The sequence below is a fragment of the Heteronotia binoei genome, chromosome 12, assembly GCF_032191835.1.
Source record: "Heteronotia binoei isolate CCM8104 ecotype False Entrance Well chromosome 12, APGP_CSIRO_Hbin_v1, whole genome shotgun sequence".
Taxonomy (NCBI): Eukaryota; Metazoa; Chordata; class Lepidosauria; order Squamata; family Gekkonidae; genus Heteronotia; species Heteronotia binoei.
The window spans coordinates 74,014,222-74,041,407 of NC_083234.1; the positions used below are offsets into that span (position 1 = coordinate 74,014,222).

Below are 27,186 nucleotides of genomic sequence, written 5' to 3' on the forward strand. Positions count from 1 at the left end.
TACAAAAATGCTTTGGTCCCTGGAGAAGATCTGAAAGCATCCTCAGAACTAATCTATTTGTTGTGCACATATCTACCCAATTTGTACCATAAGGCAGCTAGGAGTCTGAACCTAATTTAACATTTAAAAGGGCACAGGTGAGGAGATCTAAACCATCCCATGGGAGGGCTTCTAGTGCCCTGAACCCACTGATGGACCTCTTGATAGTACCTGTTTTTTCTTTGGCCACCGTGTGACACAGAGTGTTGGACTGGATGGGCCACTGGCCTGATCCAACATGGCTTCCCTTATGTTCTTATCCCCCTCTTCTGCCTCGCCTCCTGCCCTGTACTGCTTTGGGCCATTCTCTTCCAGACGTGGGTTGTAAGAAAATTGCCTGGCTGGACAGACCGCAAGGAGATAAGAGGAAGAACTGTGGGATCTCAGGAAGGGGGAGGTTTCAGCCCCCTCACTTGTGTGTCCTTTGAAAACATCCTGCTGCACCTGCATTTACGTGTTAAAGGGGGCAAACACATGAACGCTTGCTGTCCTCTTTGCATCTAATTCGGCCCTTCTTAGCCATGGTTCTAAGATGCTTCAATTTTATTCATTCTTGTATTTTCATGAGGACTTTGTTGGATGTTAACTTACCCCAACACGTTCTGGGTAAACTCCTGCGCGCAAGAAGGAGGCCTTCCAACTATCCACCTCCTCCTGTGTCTCACATGCCAGCTCCAGTTGCCGATAGTCTTTGTAAACATTCCTGGGGCAAAAAGAGACAACAGTTGACCAGGCTGCATATCCACTGCCATCTGCCTGTCTTTGTTGATACACACTTGGGGTCTCTGTTTCTCTGGAAGCAAACTATGAACATTTGGGTGGACTGGTCCCAGGCTGACACACACAGGGCTGTTCCTCCCTCAGGGTGCCCAGGAGGTAAGTGTCCAGAACTAATAATAATAATAATAATAAATTTTATTTATATCCTGCCCTCCCCGCCGAAGCAGGCTCAGGGCGGCTAACAGGACATGGTATATACCATGATATTATATAAAACAATTATAAAATACAGTTAATAAATACATTTAAAAACAGTTACATAAAATTTAAAACTACAATAAATTAAGGTGCTATATTCAATAGGTATATTCCGATGGCTAGATGTCGCTTTCAGGGTTCCTTATAAGCTTGCAGAAAGAGGGTGGTTTTGCAAGCCCTGCGGAACTGATTAAAGTCCCGCAGGGCTCGCACTTCCTCCGGTAGTTGATTCCACCAGTGGGGGGCCATTATAGAGAAGGCCTGCTCCCTCCTTACTTTCAGTTTGGCCTCCTTTGGTCCAGGGATCCTTAAAAGACTTTGGGAGCTAGATCTTAGTGCTCTCTGGGGAACATGTGGAGAGAGGCGGTCCCTAAGGTAGGCAGGTCCTTGGCCACATAGGGCTTTAAAGGTGATAACCAGCACCTTGTAGCGAACTTGGAATATAATTGGAAGCCAGTGCAGTTCCTTCAGCCCAGGCCTGAAGGTAGCAGGGGATGGCAAGTCAGAACAAGGAAGGAAGGAAGGAAGGAAGGAAGGAAGGAAGGAAGGAAGGAAGGAAGGAAGGAAGGGAGGGAGGGAGGGAGGGAGGGAGGGAGGCTATTTCCTGCATATATTTATCTTTTATATTTTTAATCTCAGCTTCCTCCTAAGGGCCCAAGACCACATGCATCGTCCCCCCTCACAACAGGTTAGGCTGAGGGGTAGGTTGGAATGAATGAGGGTAACAGGCTCAAAGTCATCCATAAAGATTTATGGTTGAGTGTGGATTTGAACCCAGCTCTCCCCAAACCAAGGATGATGTTCTAGGCATAGGCCAAAATCATCCACTGATAGGTCAGACGCCTTCTTCTGCTCTCCGCAGGAACTTGCAGTCACTTATCCCATGAGGCTCCACCCTCTGACTGCTAAGCATGAACTCTTACCCCTGGGATCCCCTAGGATCACCAGCCTCCAGATTGAACCTTGAGATCTCCTGGGATTACAACCGATCACCAGACTATAGGGATCAATCCCCTTGGAGAAAACGACTTGGGGGGAGACTCTCTGGCATTATACCTCACAGAGGTCCCCTCTCCAGGCTCCACCAGCAAAACTCCAGGAATTTCCCAGCCTGGAGCTGGCAACCCTATGTCTCCTGCTCTTCCATCGCAGGGCCTGAGGTTTAGGAGACAAAGCAGCTCTAGATGAAAAGGATGCCTAACACTATTTTTAGAGCTACTGATTCTGCGCTTTATTCTCCACATTTCTGGGTAGAAAATGACAGATTAATGCACAAATCCTGCATTGCTATCTGGTCACAATTTGCAGGAAAGACCTGCCTGCCTTTCTAGGCTCAAACAATGACATTGCTGTTGATTATGTGGTCACTTATTCCAAGATGACTGAGGGGTGAGTCAAGAGCCACTGAGCAGGGCTTTTGCCCTCAGTTTTCATTCATTTCATTACCCTGTGTAAACAAACGAGAGGTCAAAGCAACTTTTTGGGCTGTTTCCTGAAGATTGCGGTTGTGTAAACAAGTCCCCCTCCTTAAAGAAAGTGCTCTGCAAAAGTTTATTTCTGGTATTTATATCCTGCTTTTCCTTACCAGAAATTCAAGGTGCTAACAACAACAAAAATGCAAACACCATTCTGTTAAAAGCTTGAGAACGAAATATAGTTCATGAACAGGTTTAAGACATTTATGACTGAGGGGAGGAAAGTGCACATTGCAGCCCATTCATTTGATGGATCCCCAGATCCAATCTACAGGACCCATCGGATGCGCAATCAAGAGGAAATTCTTTTTTCACTCACACACAGGAAATTTTAAAAAAATTATGCCCAGGTTCTGACCTGAATAGCCCAGACAAGTCTGATCTCGTCAGATCCTGGAAGCTAAGCAGGTTCGACTCTGGCAAGTATTTGGAATACTTCAAGGAATACCAGCAGTCAGGAGGGCAGGGGTAGGCTTTATTCAGCCACCTTTCTGAATATCCTCCAGGCCCCCAGTAGGGGTCAGTCACCAGAAGTCACCATGACTTCCAAGTGCACGCACACACATTAATAAAACACAAAGAGAGAGAGAGAGAGAACGGTCTAGTTCAGACCAAATTTCTCCAAATCAAGGTTTGAAGTGGGTTTGCAACAACCCTGGGTTTGGATATTAGTGCTTCACCATAGGTACCTGATTGGGACAGGGCTGGATCTAGGGTGGTGCAAGAGGGGATGCCTGCTCCTGGTGCTGTCGGGGGGAGCACCAAATTGGCCACCCCACCCACACTTTTCTCCTCCCTAGGTCTGTGTGCGTAGACCCGAGGAGGAGAAAGTGAAGGTGTCCCAGTGGTGTTTGCACCGTCCCCAGAGCTGAGGAGGGCGCGAACGCTGCCCCCAGCCCTTTCTCTGAGGTGGCAGGCACACCCCCCCACCATTTTTTGAGTGGGGGGACGCCATTTTTTAGTTTGCCCCCACTCAAAAAATGGGTAGATCTGGCCCTGGATTGGGATGTCACACCACACTATGATTGGAGGAAACTCAGAAATGAAGGAGGGAATTAATGGAATTTCATAAAGAAGGGGCAGGCACCTCTGTTCCGTATTGAAGAGGGCAAAGATGTGTTTGCTGGACATGAAGCCTTTCTCGACATCCCGTAGTTTTAGGTTATCCACTGGTAGCATGTACTTCTTCTCCTTCTCCTGAAAGGGGGAAGAAAAGAATTACTCAGCTTCATTATCCTTAGAGCCTCTTAAACTGGATGGGTGTCCTCTATTTTCTTACTATCAGGTAGGTAGGGCCACTTGTGAGTAGGACTGTCAACCTCCAGGTCACACCTGGAGATCTCCTGCTATTACAATTGATCTCTGGAAGACCAGGATCAGTTCCCCCGAAGAAAATGGCTGCTTTGGAGGGTGGAGTCTGTGGCATTATACCCTCCTGAGGTCCCTCCCCTCCCCCCCAAACCCCACCCACCTCGGGTTCCACTCCCCTCCCCCCAAAAAATCTCCAAGTTATTTCCAAACCCAGAGTTGGCAACCCTACTTAAGATGAAATACAAGAAATGTGTTTTGCCCCTATAGGCAAAGAATAACATGAACATAACACATGAATTGCCTTGCAAGATCAGAACAGCAATCCTTAATTAATTAATTCCATTTGACACCAACTTTTCAGCCACACATTCAATTCCCTGACCCCCAGAAATTGAAAAAATATAAGAACTGAAGATGAAAAGAACATCTACTAGAGGTCCAAGGGCTAATGGAAGGTTGCACTTTCTCTCTTCAGAAAAGAACACAAGCAAGGGAAGATCAGCCTGCTGCGTTATACATTCTTTTTTCCTAGATAGGTGGCCATGTCTACAGCAGTCAAAAGTAGCCAGAGTCCAGCAACACCTTCAAGGCTGGGTGCAGACGGGCAGCTTGAGGCGGCAGCCTCCCGGCTCAGAAAAAAAGCCAACACAGTCCAAGGCACCCCGGGAAGGTCAGACAGCGTGCCCCCTGCTGCTGGAAGAGAGATGGGCTGTGCACACTCTGGAGGAGTGGTCAGACCGCTCAAGCACATGGGAGTGGGGTGCTCCCTGGCTCTTCAGACAGCCAGGAAAGGCAACAGGGAAGTGCTTTGGAGATTTGCTACCACGACATAAGGGCGGGAGCAAGGCGGGACCCAGATGTGCGTGTTTGAATGTACAATTTAAATCCAATGGTGGGGAGTTCCTGTGTCAGCCCAAATAGGCCACTAACAAAATCTGTGGCAGGACAGAAGCTTTCCCGAGTCACGGCTCACTTCTTCAGAAGATGCATGAAAACTCATACCCGGGTTGCCACTAACTTTGTCCTGACAATGTCCAAACAAGTCTGAGGACAAGAGCCTGCCTCTCTAGACGGACGCGAGTTGTGTCATCAGGCAGAAAGTAGAAACTAAATCTAATAAATAAAAATGTGAAACAAAACGCTGCTATGGACAAAGAGGGTTCTTAGCTGGATGATCAGGGTCCAGGCATGATGAAATGGAATTAGCCTCCTCTCCCTCCAATGGCCTCAGCATTGGCCTAGCCAGTCAGCCCCATAGCCACAGGGGGCCAGTGGGAGCACTGTCCCCTGACTTCCAGGCAACCCCCCCCCCCTCGACTTCCAGGGGGCTGCCTGCTTTTTTCGTTTTTTGCCATGGCTGAGCCGCTGAAGCGTCATCAGCACTTGCTGGAGCCGGGAGAGCTGAGCAGGGCACAGTGCACGGCAGCAGCAAAATCTGCAAGCAAAGAGGAGGGAGGCAGAGGAGCAAGAGGTGGAAGAAGCCATGTGAAGGGGGGGATGGATGGAGCTGCTGGCTGCTAAGTGCTGGGTGGGGAAGAGGGAGGCGGAAGGAAACCCCCCCTGCTTGCCCACAAGGTGCAGTCTCTTCTTGACTCCAAAGTTCTAGGGGTGGCTGCCTCAACTCAGCCACTTTCAGAGCCTCCAGCTTTTGCCCCACCCCAGAAAGCTTCTGAGAAGCGGCAAGCCCCACAGTGGATGGGAAAGGGTGCCCCACGACGTTTATAATCCTGGCTACAGCCCTGAGCCAGAGACTCTAGAGAAGATCAGGGCAGAACGACATGTGGACTCAGGAATCCTGCTGAAGCCAAGCCAGTCTGGGTTTAATTAGTGCCTCGATGGAGGACCTCCTGTCTCCCTTTCAGTGGCAGACCAAACAGCGACGGCTGTGCACCATTTTGAAAGGAACGCAGAACTACATGCCAGTTGTGGTTCCACCTTTCACAACCCGCTGTGATGCAGATAGACCTTCCTCACTGGTGTCGGGGTAAACACCAGGCATGCTGCCTCAATGTCCCTAAGCCTGCATGGAGTTCTCTTTTCTCACCACAAAGCAACCACAGCCAAGCGCCACATCGCCGGGATTAAGAAGCAGAGAATGAGGAATGCAAGGCACATCTAATTTTAGAAGGGAAATGTTACTTTTCACTTCTCCCACTCAAGGGGGAGAATCCATATGTGGCTCACTTTAAATACGAAGTGTGAAGTTCCACAAGAAGTGAGATTGGTCTATCTTGCTGGTGTTTCTTTGAACCCTAATGGGAACACCAATCCAAGCCCACGCATGACCAGTACGTAACTCTGGGATGATTTCTTGGCCTGAGAGTCCCACATACCATTCTGAAAGCGTGTTGTGAATTTAGACAGAGACTGATGCACTACCGTTGACTAGGGGAGGGGGGCACTCATTATTCTAGAAAGAGAGGCAAATACTCCCGCTTCCACGGAAATCCACCTAGTGTGCAAGCATGGCTGTCTGGTATGTGTGTTGTGCGGAAAAATGAAATGTGATCTGTTGCGGCAGCAAAAAAGAACAGAAAAGGCAGACAGACTGCCCTCGGATCCCAAAATCTAGCAAGGAAACACAACAGCAAAGGAACGGGTGTGGTTTCTAGCGCAGCTGAAGTTTACTGCTGAAGTGGATAATGGATCGACAGCTTACTGGATTTCCCCTATTGGCATTTTAACCAGTGGAATAAGTCAGTCATTTATTGTAATTAGCCATCGGCTGTTACAAATCTACAAAAATCTCAAGAAAAAGGAAAGTAAACTAGAAGTTAAAACATACAAAGCATCATGTAAGGTATAACAAGGGTATAACAATGGATGCAATACAATGGCAATAACAATAAAGATGTAGACGTAAATCTAAAAGTTATCCCTTCACATTGTCACTTTGGCAGGTATTTTCTTTGCTGCAAGGGAACACTGGAATAACGACACAATCGCAACTCGGAAAGATTTAAAACTATAGCTCACGGATTATTAAAAGAAAGGGAACGGAAATTAACAATTCAGACTTTTGTCAGTGTTAGTTCCTCAGTTGTACAACTGGAGGGGCCAGAACATTCCCTGATGTGCCCCCACCCCTGATGGGGCTAAAATTCTGCTCTGTGGATCTGCTGGGTCTGGCCTACACTTGCCAGTCTCCAGGTCTGGTCCAGGGAATCTCCCAGTTTTGCAGGATCCTCCCTGCCACCAGCCAGCTGACCGGCAGGGCAAGCCCCACCCCAACAGCCATGATGTAACTTTAAAAGGCTTAGAAGAAGCTTGCAAACTGTGTTTTGCAATGTGTGTGTGCCTTTAAAACTCAGTAGGAAAACTGCATGGAGATGGGGGCGAGCAGGCAGAGCCACGTGGCTCTTCCCGGTGCGAGGATGAAGCTGTGAGAAAGGAAGAGAGCAGAGTCCCTTTGTTTGTTTGTTTTGCATTTGGTTCAGAAGTTGTTTGTACAGTCAAATGGTTAGTAAAGAGTGAACTAGAACCTGATTATGGGATAAAGGAAAACTCCACCCCTAGACTGTTTTGTTTGTTATGTTTGTTTTTCTGTGCTAATCTGAAGAAGTTGGTTGAAATACAGCAGGCTGTTACATTCAGGAACTTCAGTGAGTAAACTGCTCCAGTGAGATCACAAAAGTGTGGGATTGCAAACTCTTGGTGTTTATTTTGGCTGCTTTATGAATGTGTATGTCGCTTAATAAAGCCATGCTTGGAAACACTACCAAAACCTAGCAAGGGACTCGTGGGGGTGAGACAAATCTCACTTGCATTCAGAGGAAGTGCAGCTGCTGGGGAACCCTTTCAAGGTAAAAAGAAGGGGAAAGGGATAAGGGAAAAGGAAGACTGTATTCAGGGAAACTGCACAGCTGTATTTTTATTTTTTAGGGAATGGGAAAGCCTCCAAACTCCACCTCCAAAGTCCCCAGGTATTCCTCAGTTGGACCTGGAAACCTCTCGCTCTGTGCACGAATCAGTCCCAGGGCACATAACGCAGGACACATTTCCTTCCACTCTGGGCCTGACAGATGAATGCACAAGTGCTGGGAAAGCCTAATTCCTCTCCCTTTCTTGTTCCATTCACACCAACGGAGTGTAGGGGGAGGGGAGGATCAGACACATTTATGGAAGAAAGATATTGTGGCTAATAGCCGAGTGCAGATCTAAATATGGTGCCTCCAGGGGCTTTTTCACTCTCCTCTGCGGGGAATTTTAGTAGTACTAAATCTAGCAACAAGAACGCTCAGAAACCAATATATTACAAAGCCGCAAAGCAGCTGAGGCCCCAGTTTGTGGGTGGGGCTATGAATTTTGGAGCTTGGGCTGCCTGATGATTAAGAACCCAACTGAGGCCCTGCAAGCTCATTTCACAACCATAGGTCATCAAACAGCTTCCAGATGGCAAGAGCTTTCTGCTATTTCTGTTCTCGGTTAGGTTTCTTTCTTCCTTTTTTACAAGCAGCCTAAAAATCAAAAAGCAGCCTTCTAAAGCCCCTGAGAGAGCAAACTTTAGACTCTTCCTATCAAAACTCTGTTTCCAATTCCTTAGACCCTGATCTCAAATACTTTACTTGGAAGTAAATCCCATTGATTTCAGTACAATTTCTTTCCATGTGGGATTTCAGAGCTATTAAAGAGAACAGCAAACCCCCCCCCCCCCCGAAGCAGTAGAGAGAAACAGGCTTAAAGAAGCTACGAGATTGCAATGTGCTATCCCCCTTACCAGGAGCTTGCATCTCCCCACCGTATCTGGAATATGGCATGTTGGTTGCTTAGAGTTGCCAACTTCCAGGTGCTGCCTGGAGTTCTGGAATCACAGCTGACCTCCTGACTACAGAGATCAGCTCCCCTGGAGAAAATGGCCAATTTGGAGGGTGGACTCTATGGCACTATAACCTACTAAGCTCCCCTCCCCCTCTCTCAAAACCCCAACCTCCCTGGCTTCTCTCCCAAAATATCCCAGAATTTCTCGACCTAAAGTTGGCATCCCCTATTAGGTCACAGAAGTCCAAACATGTTGCAGTAACAAAAAAGTATGCAATTAGGTCTCATTACTGAAGTCATGTTCACCATTATTGAAGTTTATTCCAACGCTGAGATAGATCTTTTTCCCCCAGAGGATTGAAGGTGATTTGATACTAAAATTATTGCCCAAGGCATATAAATCGACCCTTGTCTGCCAAACTAGCTTTAGGGGAGGAAGCATTTTACAAACCCTTACAATGGAATTTTAAAAGAGGTATGCGTACGCCAAGGATAATTCCTATCTCACGCCAGGAAATGTCTTATCCCAAAGCAACTCGCAAGAATCAAAAATTAAGCCAACCACACAAAATGTGCCCTGGAGATAGGATTCTATACTTAAATGAATTCAAGGATAACAGTCGGTGTTCTAGGAGTGATCAGAGTGTCATACTAGCATCGGGGAGACCCGGGTTTGAATCCTCCATCTGCCACTGAAACCTGTGGGCGGCCTTGAGCCAGGCAGTCACACTGTCCACTTATTATTATTATTAGTTTTTATTTATATTCTGCCCATTCCCCCGAAGGGGCTCAGGGCGGAACACAACATAATAATAAAATCACAATAAAATCATGTAATAATAAAAGTCAACTTCAGTATTCAATAGAACAAAATAGCCCAGCAGAACAATATGATGAGATGGTGCAGCAGGACAGTGCAGCAAATCAGCACAGCAAGATAGTACAGTAGGGGAGGCCAACCGATCTAATGGGTAGATGCCCGCCGCCTCAGCCAAAGACCTGGCGGAACAGCTCCATTTTACAGGCCCTACGAAACGCTGGCAAGCCAGGTAGGGCCTGGTTGGGGCCAGGACCGAAAAAGACCTGGCCCTGGTAGAGGCAAGAGGGGCATCTCTTGGGCTGAGGACAGTCAGCCTATCTTGGGAGGCCGAACGAAGCAACCTCCGGGGCATATACGGGAAGAGACAGTCCCACGGGTATACTGGTCCCAGGCCGCATAAGGCTTTGAAAGTCAGAACTAACATCTTGAAGTGGATCCGGTACTCTATGGGCAGCCAGTGCAGGCCACGGAGCGCCGGTCGCATGCTCACCTGTATTGGTGATGCAGTCAGCAGGCGAGCTGCCACATTCTGCACCCGCTGCAGTTTCCGAATCAGTTTCAAGGGCAAGCCAGCGCAGAGTGAGTTACAGTAATCTAGTCTGGAAGTGACCATTGCATGGATCACTGTGGCCAGGTCTTGGGGGGGATAGATATGGTGCTAGCTGCCTGATCTGTCGTAGATGGTAAAAGGCAGACCTGGCAGCCGCCGTGACCTGGGCCTCCAGAGAGAGTGAGGCATCCAGGATCACTCCCAAGCTCTTCACCTGTTGGGTCGGCACTAAAACCGCACCATCCAAGGGTGGGAGCTGGGTACACACACACACACACACACACACACACACACACACACACACACACTCAGGCACAGGACCTCCGTCTTAGCTGGATTTAACTTCAGTCGCCTCTGCTGTGGCCATCTTGCTACGGCTCCTAATGCTTCGGACAGGTGTTCAGGGGCAGAGGACGATCTGCCATCCATCAACAGAAAGAGCTGGGTGTCATCAGCAACAAGAAGGTTGTTGTGAGGATAAAAGGGAAGGGAGAATTATGTAACCTGCTCTGGAGCCACACTGGGCAGAAAGATGGCATACAAATGAAGTGAATAAATCACATCAGGGTGCTTGAAGGTTCCCTGCCCTCCCTCTGATGGCCACGTCAATTGAATAGCAGTGTCTGGAAAGAAACTCTCGTAGTTAAAAAACAGCTTCCTTCTTCAGCATCACCCAAGTTCAACACAGTCTTTCTTGAGCTTTCTGTACCATTATCACGTCCAGCCTTTCACTTAGGGTTGCCAATCCCCAGTTGGGGGCAGGGAATCCTCTGGTTTGGAGGCCCTCCCCCCGCTTCAGGGTCATCAGAAAGCAAGGCGGGGGGAGGGAAATGTCTGCTGGGCACTCCATTATTCCCTATGGAGACCGATTCCCATAGGGTATAATGGAGAATTGATCCATGGGTATCTGGGGCTTTGGATCAGGCTGCTTTTTGAGATAGAGGCATCAAATTTGCCGAAAAGCATCTAGCGTCTCTCCTCAAAACACCCTCCAAATTTCAAAAAGTTTGGACCACGGGGTCCAATTCTGTGAGCCCCCAAAGAAGTGCCCCTATCCTTCATTATTTCCAATGGCGGCATTTAAAAGGTGTGCGGTCCCTTTAACTCCCTTTGGAGTTCAATTATGCTTGTCACAACCGTGCTCCTGGTCCCACCCCTAATGTCTCCTGGCTCCACCCCCAAAGACCCCAGATAGTTCTTGAATTGGACTTGGCAGCCCTACTTTCACTCCCACCACTGCACTACTTTACCCACCCATGGCCTCCTCTCACTGCTCCACCTCTAGTATCATCCAGAGCTCCCTCTAAGGTGTGGAGTCTTGTGGACAAATTTTTTACTTCGTGAGCTACTGGCATTAAAGTTGGGAGCTACTGCATGAATTACTTTGCTTAAGACAAAAATGTGTGAGCCAGAGGCTAAAAAAACTGTGAGCTGGCTCACACTAACTCAGCTTAGAGGGGACACTGGTCTTATCCACCTGAAAATCCCCTGGGCGGAGTTTTATGACAGATACAGCGAAATGCCTACAGATCAGGAAAGTCCTTGCTTTTGCCATAAGCCGTCCAGGTCTTGGCCAACCTATTCCCTTCCCACCCCATCCCAGATCTGCCGAATGGGGCGTAAAAATGACAAACATACCTTGCAGTTCTGTTGCAAAGATTACAAGAGAGAATTTAGAAGGCAGAAGCTTAGAATTTATGTAGTACTTCCAGGTGTTCAAATGTAAAATGCTTCAAGATAGGTTTTCTTTGTGCTCCCCTGTCTAGCAAGGTATCGGCTGAATTTCTGCCCAGCTGAGTGACAACAAGGGTACCAGCAGATACGTATCAGTGACCCAGCAGTACATGGGCGTCTGAAGTGCCACGGAGTCACAGCCAATTTATGGCAACCCCAGCAAGAGATTTCAAGGCAAGTGATGGAGCAGAGACGGTTTGCAGTTCCTCTGCCAAGTTTCCCTTGTGAGTCTCCCATCCAAGTGCCCAGCAGCACAGGCTAGCAAAACAGAGCAGCGTCACTTTCTCCACTGATACAGCAGCAGTCCAGGGCTTTTTTTGTAGCAGGAACTCCTTTGCATATTAAGCCACACAGCCCTGATGTAAGCCAATTCTCCAAGAGCTTCCAGGGCTCTTTCAGGATTGGCTACATCATGCGATGTGCGGCCTAATATGCAAAGGAGTTCCTGCTACAAAAAAAGGCCCTGATTATTGCTATACCTGAGTCTACAATGTAACATTTATGCTTGACTGCTGAAGAAGGTTAGTAGATCAAAAAGTGTTTGTTTTAGAGTTGCATAAGGTTCTAATTTCAATATTTCAATTGTATGAATAGTATTCTTATTGGGCCTATACCTGTTTTTAAACCAATTTGTAATAAATACATGTATTTCTGTATAATTTGTATTATTCATATAAAAGGTAACAGTAAAGGTAGTCCCCTGTGTAAGCCGCAGTCGTTTTCAACTCTGGGGTGACGTTGCTTTCACAACATTTTCACGGCAGACTTTTTATGGGGTGGTATGCCATCGCCTTCCCCAGTCATCTACACTTTCCCTCCAGCAAGCTGGGTCCTCATTTTACCGACCTCGGAAGGATGGAAGGCTGAGTCAACCCTGAGCCCACTACCTGAACCCAGCTTCCACCGGGATCGAACTCAGGTCGTGAGCAGAGGGCTCCGACTGCAATACTGCAGCTTTACCACTCTGCACCATGGGGCTCTTTTCATTATTCATTATTTCATATTTTCATTATTCATATACTGATGTTTTATCCTTATTGAAATTAATATTTCCCCCCTAATTACTATACCAGGATTGGGGCACTTTGGTGGTCATTCTGGGGGTGGGCAGTGGCAGACTGGGTCTAAAAATACTGGTTGCCAGGAGATAAAGAACTTTTATTATATTTTCAAGCTACTTAAAAGGTCATTAACATTTTAAACGTATTGTCTAATGTTTAATGGAGGGGCCACTTCATCAGGGGCCCCCAGGGCCCACTTGCCACCGGGCAAGCTCACACCCTGGCCAGTCCGCCACTAGGGTGGGTGTGGCCATTGCACAATGTCCCCGGTGCAATGACATCACCCAAAAGTGACATCAGTCGAGGGATGCTCTGGTATTTGCCTCACAACCATAGAATTTGCCCAAGTACCAGAGTGTCCCCCGTACGACGTCCCTGATGCCATGCTGTCACTTCTGGGTGATGTTATCACATCAGGGGCATAGTGTGGCAATGTCCCTGTTTGGAGGTGGGGATTCCCTCATCGGCCAGCTAGCTGGCAGCAGGCTGAAGCCCTGAAAATTGGGGGGTTTCCCCAGTGCTACTGGGGGAATGGCAGCCTTAGCTTTATGGCTGAATGCCCTCCTAGTCCGACACTCCAGCCACACTGGCATCTTGCTTCATACAAAGACCCAAGGCATGCACGCACCAGCAATGCTTGTCTGATTTCTTTCCGTTTTGCCCTTTTTCTGCCCTCTGTTGTATCTTTGAGATTTGAAATCCACCAATGCACAGAGAAGCTCAGCAATTACTTGCCCGAGCCTGCTGTTTGGGGCAGCTAGCTTCCAGGAGGTAACATTTGTTCCCCATGATGTCTGTCCAGTCACCATGATGTCTGAGGAACCCCGGAAGAACTCTTCCATGAGATGCTGGCTTCCCTGCAGCAAAATCTGAGCAAGGACATCACCCAGGGTAAAGCGGGGGATGCTTCAATTGTCCCAAAGAGTTCCTGGAGAAAACAGTTTGTTACCCTTAAGTGGAAGAGCTGTTGCCTTCACACCTCAGTTGAAACTTCCCCAAAGCATCTGGTCTGCTGGAAACCAGAGGCAAGACCAGAGGGACATTTGGTCTGCCCCAAAAAGGCAGCACTGATATTTTGATAAAGGAAATGGAAAAAGCAAGTCTTTTGATCCGTGGCTCTTTGCCATAATAACTGAAACTTCATCTACCTCTTAATGCCAGTTGCTGGAGGGAGAACAAACGATGTTGCTTTCATTTTAGTTAAATGTACTTAAAACATTTATCTCCCTAGGCTCAAGACAGCTAACAAAGGAACACCAAGGACACAAAAGCAGCATAACACTCCATCAACAAGATGAAAGGAACACATAGGTTCAAAATGCACAGGTTCATCTCCCACTTGTGGCTACTGAACTAGATGAACTTTTAAACAGCAAATCAGCTAACTGGTGAAACAAATGAATATGCGTCTGACAACAGCACAAAGCCTTTTGTTCTCAAAGACATTGATTCAAAAGATACGTAGATACCCTGTCCTCCATCTCAAGGTGGATTAGCAAGATCGCTTGGCTCCACTACAAAATGAATGCTCGCAACCCCCAAAAGGCAGAACGTGCATTTCTTGGCTTTGTGAGTGGTTCAAAAAGCATTCTGATGTTCAGAGGGTGCACAGTAAGCCAGCCATGGGGGATAGAACTACAACTTCTGTTTTCCGTGGCCGCTTTTCTCCAGCATTTTGTTCCCGTGAGTAACAGGACTTAACAGAAGAGGTTTGTTCTTTTTACAAAGCAATGGCAAATGGTACCAAAAGTACCCATGCTTTTACATCTGAAGCAAACATACTGAAAAGGGAACAATGATAAACTAAAAATAATGAACAAATGAGATTAATTTCTTTTGATCCGTGGGTGGGAGGACTACCAAACTTTCCCTCGTTCCCCTCCTTTCAGCAGCCCTTTCCGACCCTGAGAAAGTGATTTCTGGGTCATGGGTACCTGCATATACAAATCGCCAGGGCTTTTTTTTCTAATTGGAACTCTTTTGCCTATTAAGCCACACACCCTGATGTAGTCAATCCTCCAAAAGTTTACAGGGCTCTTCTTACAGGGCCTGCTGTAAACTCTTGGAGGACTGGCTACATCAAGGGGATGTGGCCTAATACCAAAGGCATCCTTCTACCAAAAAAAGCCCTGCAGTAATAGCCATGCTGGTCAGGGAGTTGTGCTAAGGTGGAAGAAAGGGCAAAACTGCCCTCTTCTCACTCTTCCATCAGCATAGATCCAGCTTGCAAGCGCAGTTCCTCTCTCCCTCCCCCAAATGGTGTGTTCTTAGTCCATGCAGGGATCCATGGCCCTGGGAAGCAACTTTCCTGAGGTCAGATGGTGGGGGAGCAATGGAAATAACATTCACAACTATCAAGACCTTCTACTAATAGATCACTAAATCCGGCTCCTTTGACTTCCTGCAAAAGTAATCCCCTTTCTCCTTGCTTGGAATTTGGCAGAGAAGATCTCTTGGGTGAGAGATTTTCAGGTTAGCGGCAAATTAAACGGAAAAGGCACTACTACAAGGGACCTTGTGGGGTATAATGCCATAGAATGCCTACCTACCTACCTGAATTACTGCCTTTTTGTAGGACCTGCAAGACGGAGCTGTCCCGCCGGGCCAATGCTTGAGGAAGCGGGCGTCCTATTATTCCATCATTTGGCCTCCCTTGTAGTGACATCATGCTTTATTACAGTGCTATCCTATTGTTATTACCATCGTTTAAGGCGGGCCCACAACTGGTTATTGATATGCTGTGCCCTGTCCGCTGGTGGAGCGTTTCATTTGTTGTTTTTATTGTTCATTTTAATTTGGTGTTTTAACTTTGCTATGTAGGTTTTTATTGTTATTTTTATATGTTGTGATCAGCCTTGAGCCCGTTTACGGGAAAAGGCGGAATATAAGCCTACTAAATAAATAAATAAATTCACCTTCCAAAGAGGCCATTTGTAATCCCAGGGGACCTCCGACCACCACCTGGAGGTTGGCAACCCTAACGGTCATGTGGTGAGTGATGGCAGCTGTTGCGGAGAAGTTTGCTCTGTGTTGGGAAGGAGAGGGCTGGGGCTGCCGCCACCATGGAGACGCTGTACCGTCTGCCATTCATGGTGCTGGAGTGCCCCAACATCAAGCTGAAATGGCTAAGCTGGGTGCACACGCCTTTGGCCACGACGGTCTGCACAAGCACTTTTGCACTTTGTCTGGAGGTTGGGAATTGGAAGGATTTATTTGCAAAGACTTATTTTGTTTAAAGCTGGAAATTGGATGAATTTACTCCGCGTATAAGGACTTATGCAGCACCGCACTTTATTCACATCGTTCTGCGTTATTGATGAAATCAGTGTCGAAATTGCTACATAATGATTTTTTGAAATAATATATTATCATTGATCAGTTGCTTATATTCACGACATTTGGTTTTTGTCTAGCATATTTGTATCGTGAATCTCTTTTTGTGTATACACTCTAAGACCAGGGCAGGGAAAATGCGGTGGAAACCACCATCTGGAAGCCTCGTTGCTGCTGCGCTTCACGGGCAGCCCACAACAGCAAGGGAGCTTCTGCAGGAAAGTGTTGCCATGAAGAAAAATCTGTATTCTTGGGACTGCCAACAAAAACACCCTGTCCCATGTGGCCAGCCACCACATCTCTGATGCTGGGCAATAGAAAACAGCTTATCTATAAAATAACAAAGAATAGAAGATATTGGATTTATATCCCACCCTCCACTCCGAAGAGTCTCAGAGCAGCTCACAATCTCCTTTCCCTTCCTCCCCCACAACAGAAACCCTGTGAGGAAGATGAAGATATTGGATTTATATCCCGCCCTCCACTCCGAAGAGTCTCAGAGCGGCTCACAATCTCCTTTGCCTTCCTCCCCCACAACAGACACCCTGTGAGGTAGATGAAGATATTGGATTTATATCCCGCCCTCCACTCCGAAGAGTCTCAGAACGGCTCACAATCTCCTTTGCCTTCCTCCTCCACAACAGACACCCTGTGAGGTAGATGAAGATATTGGATTTATATCCCGCCCTCCACTCCGAAGAGTCTCAGAGCGGCTCACAATCTCCTTTACCTTCCTCCCCCACAACAGACACCCTGTGAGGTGGGTGGGGCTGGAGAGGGCTCTCACAGCAGCTGCCCTTTCAAGGACAACCTCTGCCAGAGCTATGGCTGACCCAAGGCCATTCCAGCAGGTGCAAGTGGAGGAGTGGGGAATCAAACCCGGTTCTCCCAGATAAGAGTCCACACACTTAACCACTACACCAAACTGGCTCTCCATAGGAGGAGGTTGATACACAAGAAGAAACTTCTCAGCGCAGTGGTCCCAATTGTGGTGCCCATGGGCATTGTGGTGCCCACACATACCTTTCCTGGCGCCCGTCAAGTGCTTTTAGAAAGTGGGTGGAGCTAAGTAAGGCATTCATCCAACAGGGTTTCTGATTAGAGCTGCCAGCTCCCAGCAGGGGATTTCCCAGATTCAGGGGCTCCTCTCCACCGCGGACAAGCTGGCTGGTGGGAGAAAACCCCATCCCCTAAACAGGAATGTTGCACAGGGGGGATGCTCTGGTTTTTGGGCAAACCCTATGGTTTAAGCCCAATTTCACCATAGAGTTTGTCCAAAAACCTTAGTGTTCCAGACGCGATGTCCCCAACACGATGACATCACTTCTAGGTACGTTATGGCGCTGGGGACATAGCACAATGTCCCAGAATCCTCTGTCACAGTACCAGGGGGAAGGCAGGCTGTTGACAAGTGGCTATTCCGCCAAGGGAGCACAAGGCACTAAACGGTCGCCATGGTGACCAGGCACTGGGTAGCAGGAGACACAGAGGCAAGGCCTCAGTTCTTGAAATGGAAGCTGGGAGTCCTGACCCCCCCCCCCCCCCATCAGGCAATTCCTTACGAAGTTCAGGCGTTTCTCTCATTACTGGAGAGAAAGAAAAGCCTCTCCGAGGCTGCAAAAATTTGGAGGGCAGGGTGGAATAGGGCCTGAAAGCCAGAGCGGGCCCGTTCCACCGCACAGGTACTATTAGAATCATATATAACCTTGCTCTCTTACGTTTTATGATTGGCTCCACCTCCTGTGGCAACCATTTTGCTATTGTACCCATTGCCCTTTGTTAGAGTGCCCAGAGGCTAAAAAAAGGTTAGGGATCCCTGTCTTAGTGGTTTAGGGCTCTAACAGTCAAAACAAGCACCTTGAATTGGGCCCTTGAAATCAACTGAAAACTGGTTAGTATCAGTATTTAGAGGGATTGTCCAATCGGTCTGCATGCCTGTTGTATTTTATATTATTATATGCTTCCGGTATGTAACTCTGCCATACGATAAATAAATAATACTGTTCATTTTTTTCAGGATCAAAGTTATCTGATAATAGGCAGCTGTGTACTGAACCTCGACGTTCCTTCTTAAAGCAGGGCCTTTTTTTTGTTAGTAGGAACACACAGGAACGCATTTCCAGCTCGCTTGGGATCTGGGTGTGTGGCTTAATATGCAAATGAGTACCTGCTGGGCTTCCTCTACAAAAAGCCCTGTGTGAAACAATGGTGACCTCGGGGAGGGGGGTGGCCTAATATGCAAATGAGTGCCTGCTGGACTTTTTCTACAAAAAAGCCCTGTTATGAGGCAATCGAAGGGTACAAGTTTGTCCTCATCATGAACCTTCTTAGGGAAGCTGGGTCACAGGAGAGAAGCCATTACATGATTGGGTTAATGGTCCACCAAGACTACGTAGGCCTGGGGGAAAAGCTGAATCTGTGATGATTCAAAGCCTGTTCTCAAGTCTAAGTTATCTCTGGATCTCCACCTTGCAGTGAAGGGCCAGATGAGAGGGAAACTCATCCTGTGGTTCCACAGTAACTTTCTTCCAAATACTTCCTGAGTGGTTCTCACATTGCCAGGAGCCATTTGTCTGGAAATCCATTTCATACCACCACAAGTCATTATTTCAGGGAAATGGGACTGGGTGGTCCTTTGTAAAATCTGTGAATCATATTCGAAAGGAGTCACGTTACTATTGCTTTCTTTTGCATTTCCCAGCAAAGCGCTTTGCTGTTTCTTTATGGTTCCCACCCTAAAAAAAACCCCGCAATCCCTGCGGAAAGTACATCGGGCTAAGAGACAGCAACTTGCTACCCCATGAGCTTTACACGCTGAGCAGAGATTCGAACCTGAGACCAGTCAGGAGCTAAGCTCCAAGCCCTGCCTCCAGTGTTTCCTCTAAGCTGCGGAGCCTTGTGAGCAAAAATTCTATTTTGTGAGCTACTGGCATTAAAGTTGTGAGCTACTGCGCGCATTCGCTTGCTCTAGGGCCATTTTTCCTGAGCTGGAGGCTAAGAAACTGTGAGCTGGCTCACACTAACTCAGCTTAGAGGGGACACTGCCTGCCTCAGATTGCATATCGCAACTGCAAAAGAGGTGCAGTTAATTTTGGATAAATTTTTGTCGACGGTTTTACATTCCTAAATTCACTGGCAACAGAGCCAGGAAAACACCTCCAAGACGTGATACCAGGCCAGGTATGTGTAATAACCAATACGCAGCCCTCCTAGATCAGAGCCAAAGGCTAGCTAGTCTACAATCCTGTTCCCTAACGTGGTTTATCAAATGCTTTTTGGAGGCCTACAAGCAAAGCATGAAGAGAGGCCTACAAGCAGTCATGAAGAGAGCAAACCCACAGTTCGCCTCCACCTAGGACCTGGGGATTCCCTGGAATGACAGGTCATCTCCAGACTTCAGAGATCAGTTCCTCTGGAGCAAATGAATGTTTTTCAGGGTGGACTCCATGGTATTGTCTCCCACTGAGGTCCCTGTCCTCCCCAGGCTCCATCCCCACATTTTCAGGAGTTTCCCAACCTGAAGCTGGCAACCCTACCCCACCAATCCCCCTATCAGTGGCCATGAGGGGCCCCGCAACCCTACATCCATCCTGTTATTCAGAGGTACATGACCTCCAAACCTTAAGGTCCCATCTCTAGCTACCATAGCTAATAATGATTGACCTAACCAGGGTATTCCCTCAGCAGGAAATCATTTGCAAATTAGGCCACACCCGCTGACACCAAGCCAGCTGGAACTGCATTCCTGTGCGTTCCTGCTAAAAAAAAAAGCCCTGCACCTAACGCGCCGGAATTTGTCTTATCCTCTTTGTCTGCCATCTAGCTCATCACATCTTGTGGCAGCAAAGTCTACAGGCTACTTATGATTTGTGTGAGGAATGTACATTGCAGCTGTCCTTGGGTAGTGACAGCCATCTTGTGCAACAGGATACAGGAACTGTCCAAGGATGCCCAGTATCCTCTTAGAGGTGGCAGGTACTATGGACTCTTTTCAGCTGTTACGGTTTTAACACTTCTGCAAGTACAAACAGAGCAAGCTTCTCAATACATGTTTGCCAATTTGTATGAACAGGTATATTTTCCACATTTTGTACATGCAATCAGAAACCCAGATTTTTGAGAGTACATGTTCACATGTACTGAGGCTGGAAAATGCATGCATTTCCCTGTTAACACAAAATGCTGAACCCGCATATGGAGAGGATCATGCGTACTGTGCTTTCCTGGAATGCAAGGTAGGAGCGCCAAAATCATAACGACCAAGCAGAGCTATACTTTTTATAGACAAAGTCCCAGGTTCACTCCCAGGCGTCTCCAGTTCAGGGACATCAAATACTTTCTCCACCTGAGACCATAAGATGCTGTTTTCAGATAGACAGCACAGAGCTAGACGAACAGTGGTCTGATTCAGTATAAACCAGCAACATAACATCAATATATCTAATTCTCAACATGGCCCCATCTACAGATACTTAAATCTGCGGATCAGGGCCATGTGGGCGGAAGGGAGATTTTCCTACAAACTTGGAGGACCCACACACACACCTCAGGCCTGCAAAACAATGTACAAACACTTCTAAAAAAAAAAAAAAGCAGGGGACAATTTCTCCCCAAACAGAGGAATGTTGTCAGCGCACAGACAACACTCCTCCACTGGCCAGGCAGCATCACCCTTTCTCACTGCACGAGAGACACTGGGGGAAGAGGGAGCCAGCCCGTAGCCAGATAGGAGAAAGCCAGATGGTGCAGAAAGCCAGTTCCTTCTCTGAATATTCCTTCAAATTTAAAATTCCCTTTACATAGAAAAAGGATTCCAACCTAGCCCTCTCCCTTTCATGCTTGGTTTTTATGTGCAGGGTGTTCTTTGCAGGAAGGAACATTCAGAGCTTGTTCTCCTCCTCCCTACACAGTGCAATCCTAAGCAGAGGATTAAGAGAAGTCAATGCAACTCTGGTTAGACTAGCACTGAAGTTCTCTTACCTACAGTCCACCAAGAACCCTGTTTGTGCGGGCGTGCATTCAGCTGGTGCTACACCAATTACGCTAACTACCAATTGAGTAGCAGATCTGTTTCAAGGCGATGGTATTAAGTTAACCTTTAAAGCCCTATGCCACCTGGGACCAACATATCTAAGGGACCTTATCTCCCCATATGCCTCTTGGAGGGCCTTGTGCTCTGCTGACCAACATCTACTGGCTGTCCCCAGCTCAAAGGATATCCGCTTAGGCTCAGCTAGGGCCAGGGCCTTTTTCGTCCTGGCCCCTGCCTGGTGGAACATGCTCCTATTTGAGATCAGGGCCCTGTGAGACTTATTACAGTTTTGGAGGGCCTGTAAAACAGACCTGTTCCGCCAGGCTTTTGGTTGAGGTGGCGGACATCCAATCGTCTGGCCTCCATTGCTGAAAACTGCTCTATTACCTCTGCCTGTGCAAAGAGATGCTGGTATTGTTTCCACTGTAGCTCCTTGTTCTATCTAGCTCCTTGGAATCTTATAAATTAATGCATAATTTCCCCATCTTTTAAATGGTTTTAAGCAATATTCCCTCTAAGCCACGGAGTCTTGTGAGCAAAAATTCTACTTCATGCCATTAAAGCTGTGAGCTACTGCGTAAATTTGTTTGCTCTGGGGCCATTTTTCCTGAGCTAAGTCAAAAATGTGTGAGCCAGAGCCTAAAAAACTGTGAGCTAGCTCATACTAGCTTAGAGGGTACACTGGTTTTAAGGAATTTATTGTGGTGACTTGTTTTAACGGCTTTGTAAGTTCCTTTGCCATTGCCCGCCCTGAGCCCACTTGCGGGGAGGGCGGGATATAAATCTAACAAATAAAATGTCACATGATTGTGAGTCAGACTCTTAGAGAACCCCTTCAGAGAAGCCGCCTGAATGTCGGAATAAGCATGACCGACGCATACGCTCACGTACGAAAACAGCCACATAGTTCTTCTCTCAAACACGGGGGAGGAGTTGCTGTGTGCATTGAGGTGGACTTCCGTAGGAATTTTATAAGCAACAAGGCAGCCCTAGAGAACTAAGGATAACTCTGTTTCTAAATGCTGAATAATATCTGCAAAAGCCCTCCCCCCACCCCAAGCTCTCCATCTTCTAATTCTGACTTGCAGTGAGAGACCTCTTCGGAACCCCAGAGTTGCGACCCTCCTCCGCACGTCTGCCCCCTCCCCGAAATTCCTGGCCCCAACCTCTCCCGCATTTCCATCTTCTCTGCTTTCAGCCCAGCCTGTTTTATATCAGGGCTCTGACTTCATTTCCTGAATGCAGAGACAGGGAAGTGTGTAACGAGCTGCCGAGGGCCGAGGCCTTCAAAGCGCTGGCTGGGAGCCCCCTGCCCATGTGTTAGCAATCAAGCTGTGTGTGTGCGGTGGCTGGAACATCCCTGCAGCAGCCCAGCCAAAGGAGCAGGACCAGGCTGGCTCTTTTCTCCAGGAGCGGGAGGGGTAGGGGCTGGCTTGCCTCAGGGAGGGGGATGCAGTCCTCGGCTGGGACCCAAAACGCCTGGGCTCCTAGTTCTCAGGCCTCTCTTCTCGACTCTGAGGCTCAAAGGGGATCCGAGCGGACGAAAAGCTTCGCTGCTAATATCAGCTTAGATGACATCTGCAGGGCCAGGTGTCATTTTGTGTGACTCAGGGCAAAGGGAGAGAGGGGAAGATGATTTCATTGTTTAGCGCGTTTATGAGAATAGAGAGGCAAGCTTGGAATGTCCAAACTTTCCATCTCAAATCCAGACACAGGGAGGCAGGCTGTGATGACTCAGTGGAGCACGCTCTAGTGGGAGTCAGATGTACTCTTTTCTTCAGCTGGGCTCCGTAAAGGTGGGGGGGGGCAGGGAGAAAAGGGTTAGTAGTACCCTGAAATTAATGGGCAGCCATTATGGCTGCTTTTAGTCATCAAGAGCCCCGTGGCGTAGAGCCCCCCTCCCCTGCAATTTAAATCATAGTGGGGAGGGGGCTGCAGTACTGCAGTCCTAAGCTCTGCTCACGACCTGATCGTGATAAACATCATGATAAACCAGAGTTTGCTCAATTGGTCTTTGTGCAATGAAGCAGTTACACCTTTCTAAATGCAATTAGGAGGGTGGAAACTGCTCAGGAGATCTGTGAGCGTTTGGACAATCCTTATTGTCCTCCCTTATTAGTACTGCCCCCATCGGCTGAGGCTAAACAGGTGGTGGCAACCCAAGAAAGGACCTTGTTGGTTGTGGCACCAAAACTTAGTGGGTGGAGACTTTTCTGTTTCATTTGCCATTCCCGTACTAATTCTCATTAGCCTTTTCCACACCTGTGTGTTCTTACATGTTTATATTATTATGGCTTTATGTGTATTCTCTTTTAAATGTTTTGAATATTTGTGTGTGTGTGTGTGTGTGTGTGTGGGCATTTCAAATGCTTTTCAGTATCTGAAGCATTTTAATGTCTCATTTTAATGTTCACTACCTTGAATACTGAACTGGGTGGAAAGGCGGTGTAGAATTATTTTATATAAATAAAAATAAAGCCCTACATTACTCCATGGGGTTTACTCTAGCCCTGTGGCTAGGGGCGGCTGTGGGGCCCCACCCTGACTTCTTCCGGGGGCACCCCCATTCAGGTGCCCTAGACCTTCCCTTCCTCCCCCCCCCCCGCTGCCACAGGCCGTCATCCCCTATGTTGCAGCTTGAGGGGCCGTGGGGGTGAAAGTTGAGAAGGCAGGGGGCCCCCCTCCCCTGCAATTTAAATCATAGGGGAGAGGGGGCGCTGGCAGCCCCACCCTCTCAACTTTCACCCCCACGGCCCTCAAGCAGCAGCAGTGATGGGAGAAGGGAAAGTCTGGTGTCCTGAGTCGCAGCGGTGGGGGGGGGAGCTGCTAAGTGTCCCCTGACTTCTATACATGCCCCCCCCCTTACAAATCCTGGCTAAGGGCCTGGTTTACTCCCTGGAAAATGCCCCTAGGGTTGCAGCCACTGTTGTTAATAAATCAGCCACACAAACTACTTTGAAATCCCAATTTGATGCCAACCAGCCGCGCCTGCTTGGTGGACCGTCTGCATTCAGACATCACAATGATGTTGTCGGAATGCAACCTAAATGTTCCTGCATTTTTTTACCTAACACTAAAATGCACCTAACAACTTGTACCAATTCTGTCGGTTCTAGTGATGGATTTCCCACCAGTTGCTACGCGGGTGCATTTTGACCTGTGGCTCACTCCAATTCTCCCTGCAGCTTCCTGATCTCTAGAAAACAAGATTGGGAAGGTGTGGGGAGAACTGGAGGAAGCCGTGGGTCAAAATGTGCCTGTGCAACAACCGGTGGGGAATTGATCGCTTGATCTGACAAAAGGAGAAGCCCGGGGTAAGAGCAACAGTGACTGCGGAATCGGTCCTGGATAGCTCTAAAAAACAAGATGTTCATTTAAAAACATAAAGTTTGAGTGCTTATGGGGCTCCCGAAGCAAGCACACGAGCTGACAGTGCTGCTTAAGAGCAACATCCTTTCGCTTGGATCCCAGCTTTTCAGCTACATCTAAACTCCTGCTCTTCAGATCCTCTTGGAGAAACACTGTGCAAGGCTGTGCTTTCATCCCTAGCAGATAGGTGGGGCTCACATTCCAGATGGTTGGAACAATCCACGCTTACTAAAGCAATCAGCCAATCATAATACAGATGGCATAAGCTTATTCAGGAATTGGCACCAAATTTTAAAGTCTGAGATTTTTACTATTTTGAGAGCGCCTTCACATGCAGTGCTGAAAGCTTTTCTTCCATCTATGCTTTTCTTCCATCTATGCTGTAAATGAAAACCGACATTAGCCACAATATAGAAATCCAGTTTAACAATATCTTTCTTCTGCTTTCTTTCATAAACCCACTACATCCACACATCCACAGAATTCGCTTGCAAGAGGGTGAAATGCATTTTTATATGTGTATAACAGTGCGTTCCAAGGCATCCCAATAAAGGGGAAATGTGCTTTCTGGAATACACATCTTCAAGTACATTTTCCATATACCAGAAATTGAGGGCATCCAATAAGCGGATAGGCAGCAGATTCAGGGCAGACAAAAGGAAGTAATTCTTTACACAACAAGTGATTAAAATGCTGAATTTGCTGCCAGAAGATGTAGCAATAAGCAATGTTCCCTCTAAGCTGAGTTAGCGTGAGCTAGCTCATAGATTTTCAGCCTCCAGCTCACGCATTTTTTTCTTAGCTCAGAGGAAGCTAATTTGTGCAGTAGCTCACAACTTTAATGCCAGCAGCTCACAACTTTAATACCAGTAGTTCACAAAGTAGAATTTTTGCTCACAAGACTCTGCAGCTTAGAGGGAACATGGGCGATAAGTCCTCCACTGGGGGAATGACAGGTGTGAGGGGACTACGACAGCTATATAGTGCTGTTATGTGGGTTTGAAAATGCACACCTTCCACCTGGCATGCAAACCTGTGTGGCCTGTCTTTATGGAAAGATTTAATGAAGCAGGTTTAGAAAAAAATGGAGCAAAGCTGGGGAAATCCTGGAAAATGGACGAATGGATGTTGTATACATGCTGGGGGAGGGGAGCTCCAGTTGGAGAGCCAAGGCAGGGTAAAACATCTGTAGGGAAGCAACCTTGGGTCTGAATGATTTTCCTCTGTCAAATGTTGAGGAATGCAAGTTAATTCATAATTATGAAATTAGACTGCGGGGCCCTAGCTGGTACTGTGCCCAAACCGAAGGTTAAACTAAATTAAATTAACTATTTTCTCTGTTTGTCAAAATGATCTGGTCAAACAAACAGCTTTTAATTTGAGGCAGACATCGCCGCTGGAACAAGATTTTCAGTGCCAGAAGTTACGAGAGAGTCTCTGAGCAGTAAGTATGTAACTTTCTCTCACCACGAAATTACTCCGTGCCATAAACCAGGAACAATTGGCAGCAATCTAACAGCTGCAATATTTCCTACCTAGTATATTTCCATGCTCGGCAAAGCCACACCTGCTGAATTTCTGCCCATCACAGTTGTTAAAAGTCTTTATGGGTGTGTGTGTGTAGAATGAAGACTATGGGTCTAATCAGGGGTCATTTTGTAGGGGGGAAAGGTGCTGGAGCTAATTAGTGCAACTCATTTGATATGCCACACACCCCTGACAGCACTGGAAGGTGTACTGAATTATAAATGCTTCTTGAATTATAATTGTCATAATAAAACCTTACTCCCATCATACTTTTGAAATTACTTTCTCCTATGTGGTCACAGTGGCAGGATTAAGATTTCCATCTGTCTGCTTTAGATGTTTTGGTTATTTTCTCATTTTTTGTGGGAGGAAATATTAGAAAGTTTGTCTCAGGATTCAGCACAGGAGGTAGTGGCGGCTACAAGCATAGCCAGCTTCAAGAGGGGATTGGATAAATATATGGAACAGAGGTCCATCAGCGGCTATTAGCCACAGCATTTTAGCTTGGAGAAACGTCGACTGCAGGGTGACAAGATAGAGGTTTACAAGATTATGCATGGGATGGAGAAAGTAGAGAAAGAAGTACTTTTCTCCCTTTCTCACAATACAAGAACTCATGGGCATTCAATGAAATTGCTGAGCAGTCGGGTTAAAACTGATAAAATGAAGTACTTCTTCACCCAAAGGGTGATTAACATGTGGAATTCACTGCCACAAGAGGTGGCGGCGGCTACAAGCATAGTCAGCTTCAAGAGGCGGTTAGATAAAAATATGGAGCAGAGGTCCATCAGTGGCTATTAGCCACAGTGTGTGTGTGTATATATATATGTATAATTTTTTTGGCCACTGTGTGACACAGAGTGTTGGACTGGATGGGCCATTGGCCTGATCCAACATGGCTTCTCTTATGTTCTTATTGGAACTGTCTGGGGCAGTGATGCTCTGTATTCTTGGTACTTGGGGAGGGGGGAAAGCGGAAGGGCTTCTAGCCCCATTTTTTTTTTTTTTGCTACTGTGTGACACAGAGTGTTGGACTGGACAGGCCATTGGCCTGATCCAACATGGCTTCTCTTATCTTCTTATGTTCTGTTCTGATCTGGTCAGATCTCAGAGAGGGACTGCGGTTCAGTGGAAGAGCCTCTGCTTTGCATGCAGAAAATCTCAGGTTCAATCCCCAGCATTTCCAGTTAAAAGGATCA

At 47.3% G+C, this 27,186-nt stretch overlaps 1 protein-coding gene across 16 annotated transcripts in view; it reads right to left on the reverse strand.

Annotated features, from left to right (window-relative positions):
* DNM1 (dynamin 1) overlaps window positions 1-27,186 on the reverse strand; it is a 224,605-nt gene that overhangs the window by 29,397 nt on the left and 168,022 nt on the right. For all 16 annotated transcript variants that reach the window (XR_009556075.1, XR_009556078.1, XR_009556079.1 and 13 more), the window contains 2 exons: window positions 3,580-3,689; window positions 631-742 (listed from right to left, as the gene is read on the reverse strand). Coding sequence is in view for 11 of the 16 variants with exons in the window: in XM_060251712.1 (XP_060107695.1) it covers window positions 631-742; window positions 3,580-3,689 (222 nt within the window). In the remaining 5 variants the exon portion in view is untranslated. The remainder of the gene's footprint in view (window positions 1-630; window positions 743-3,579; window positions 3,690-27,186) is intronic.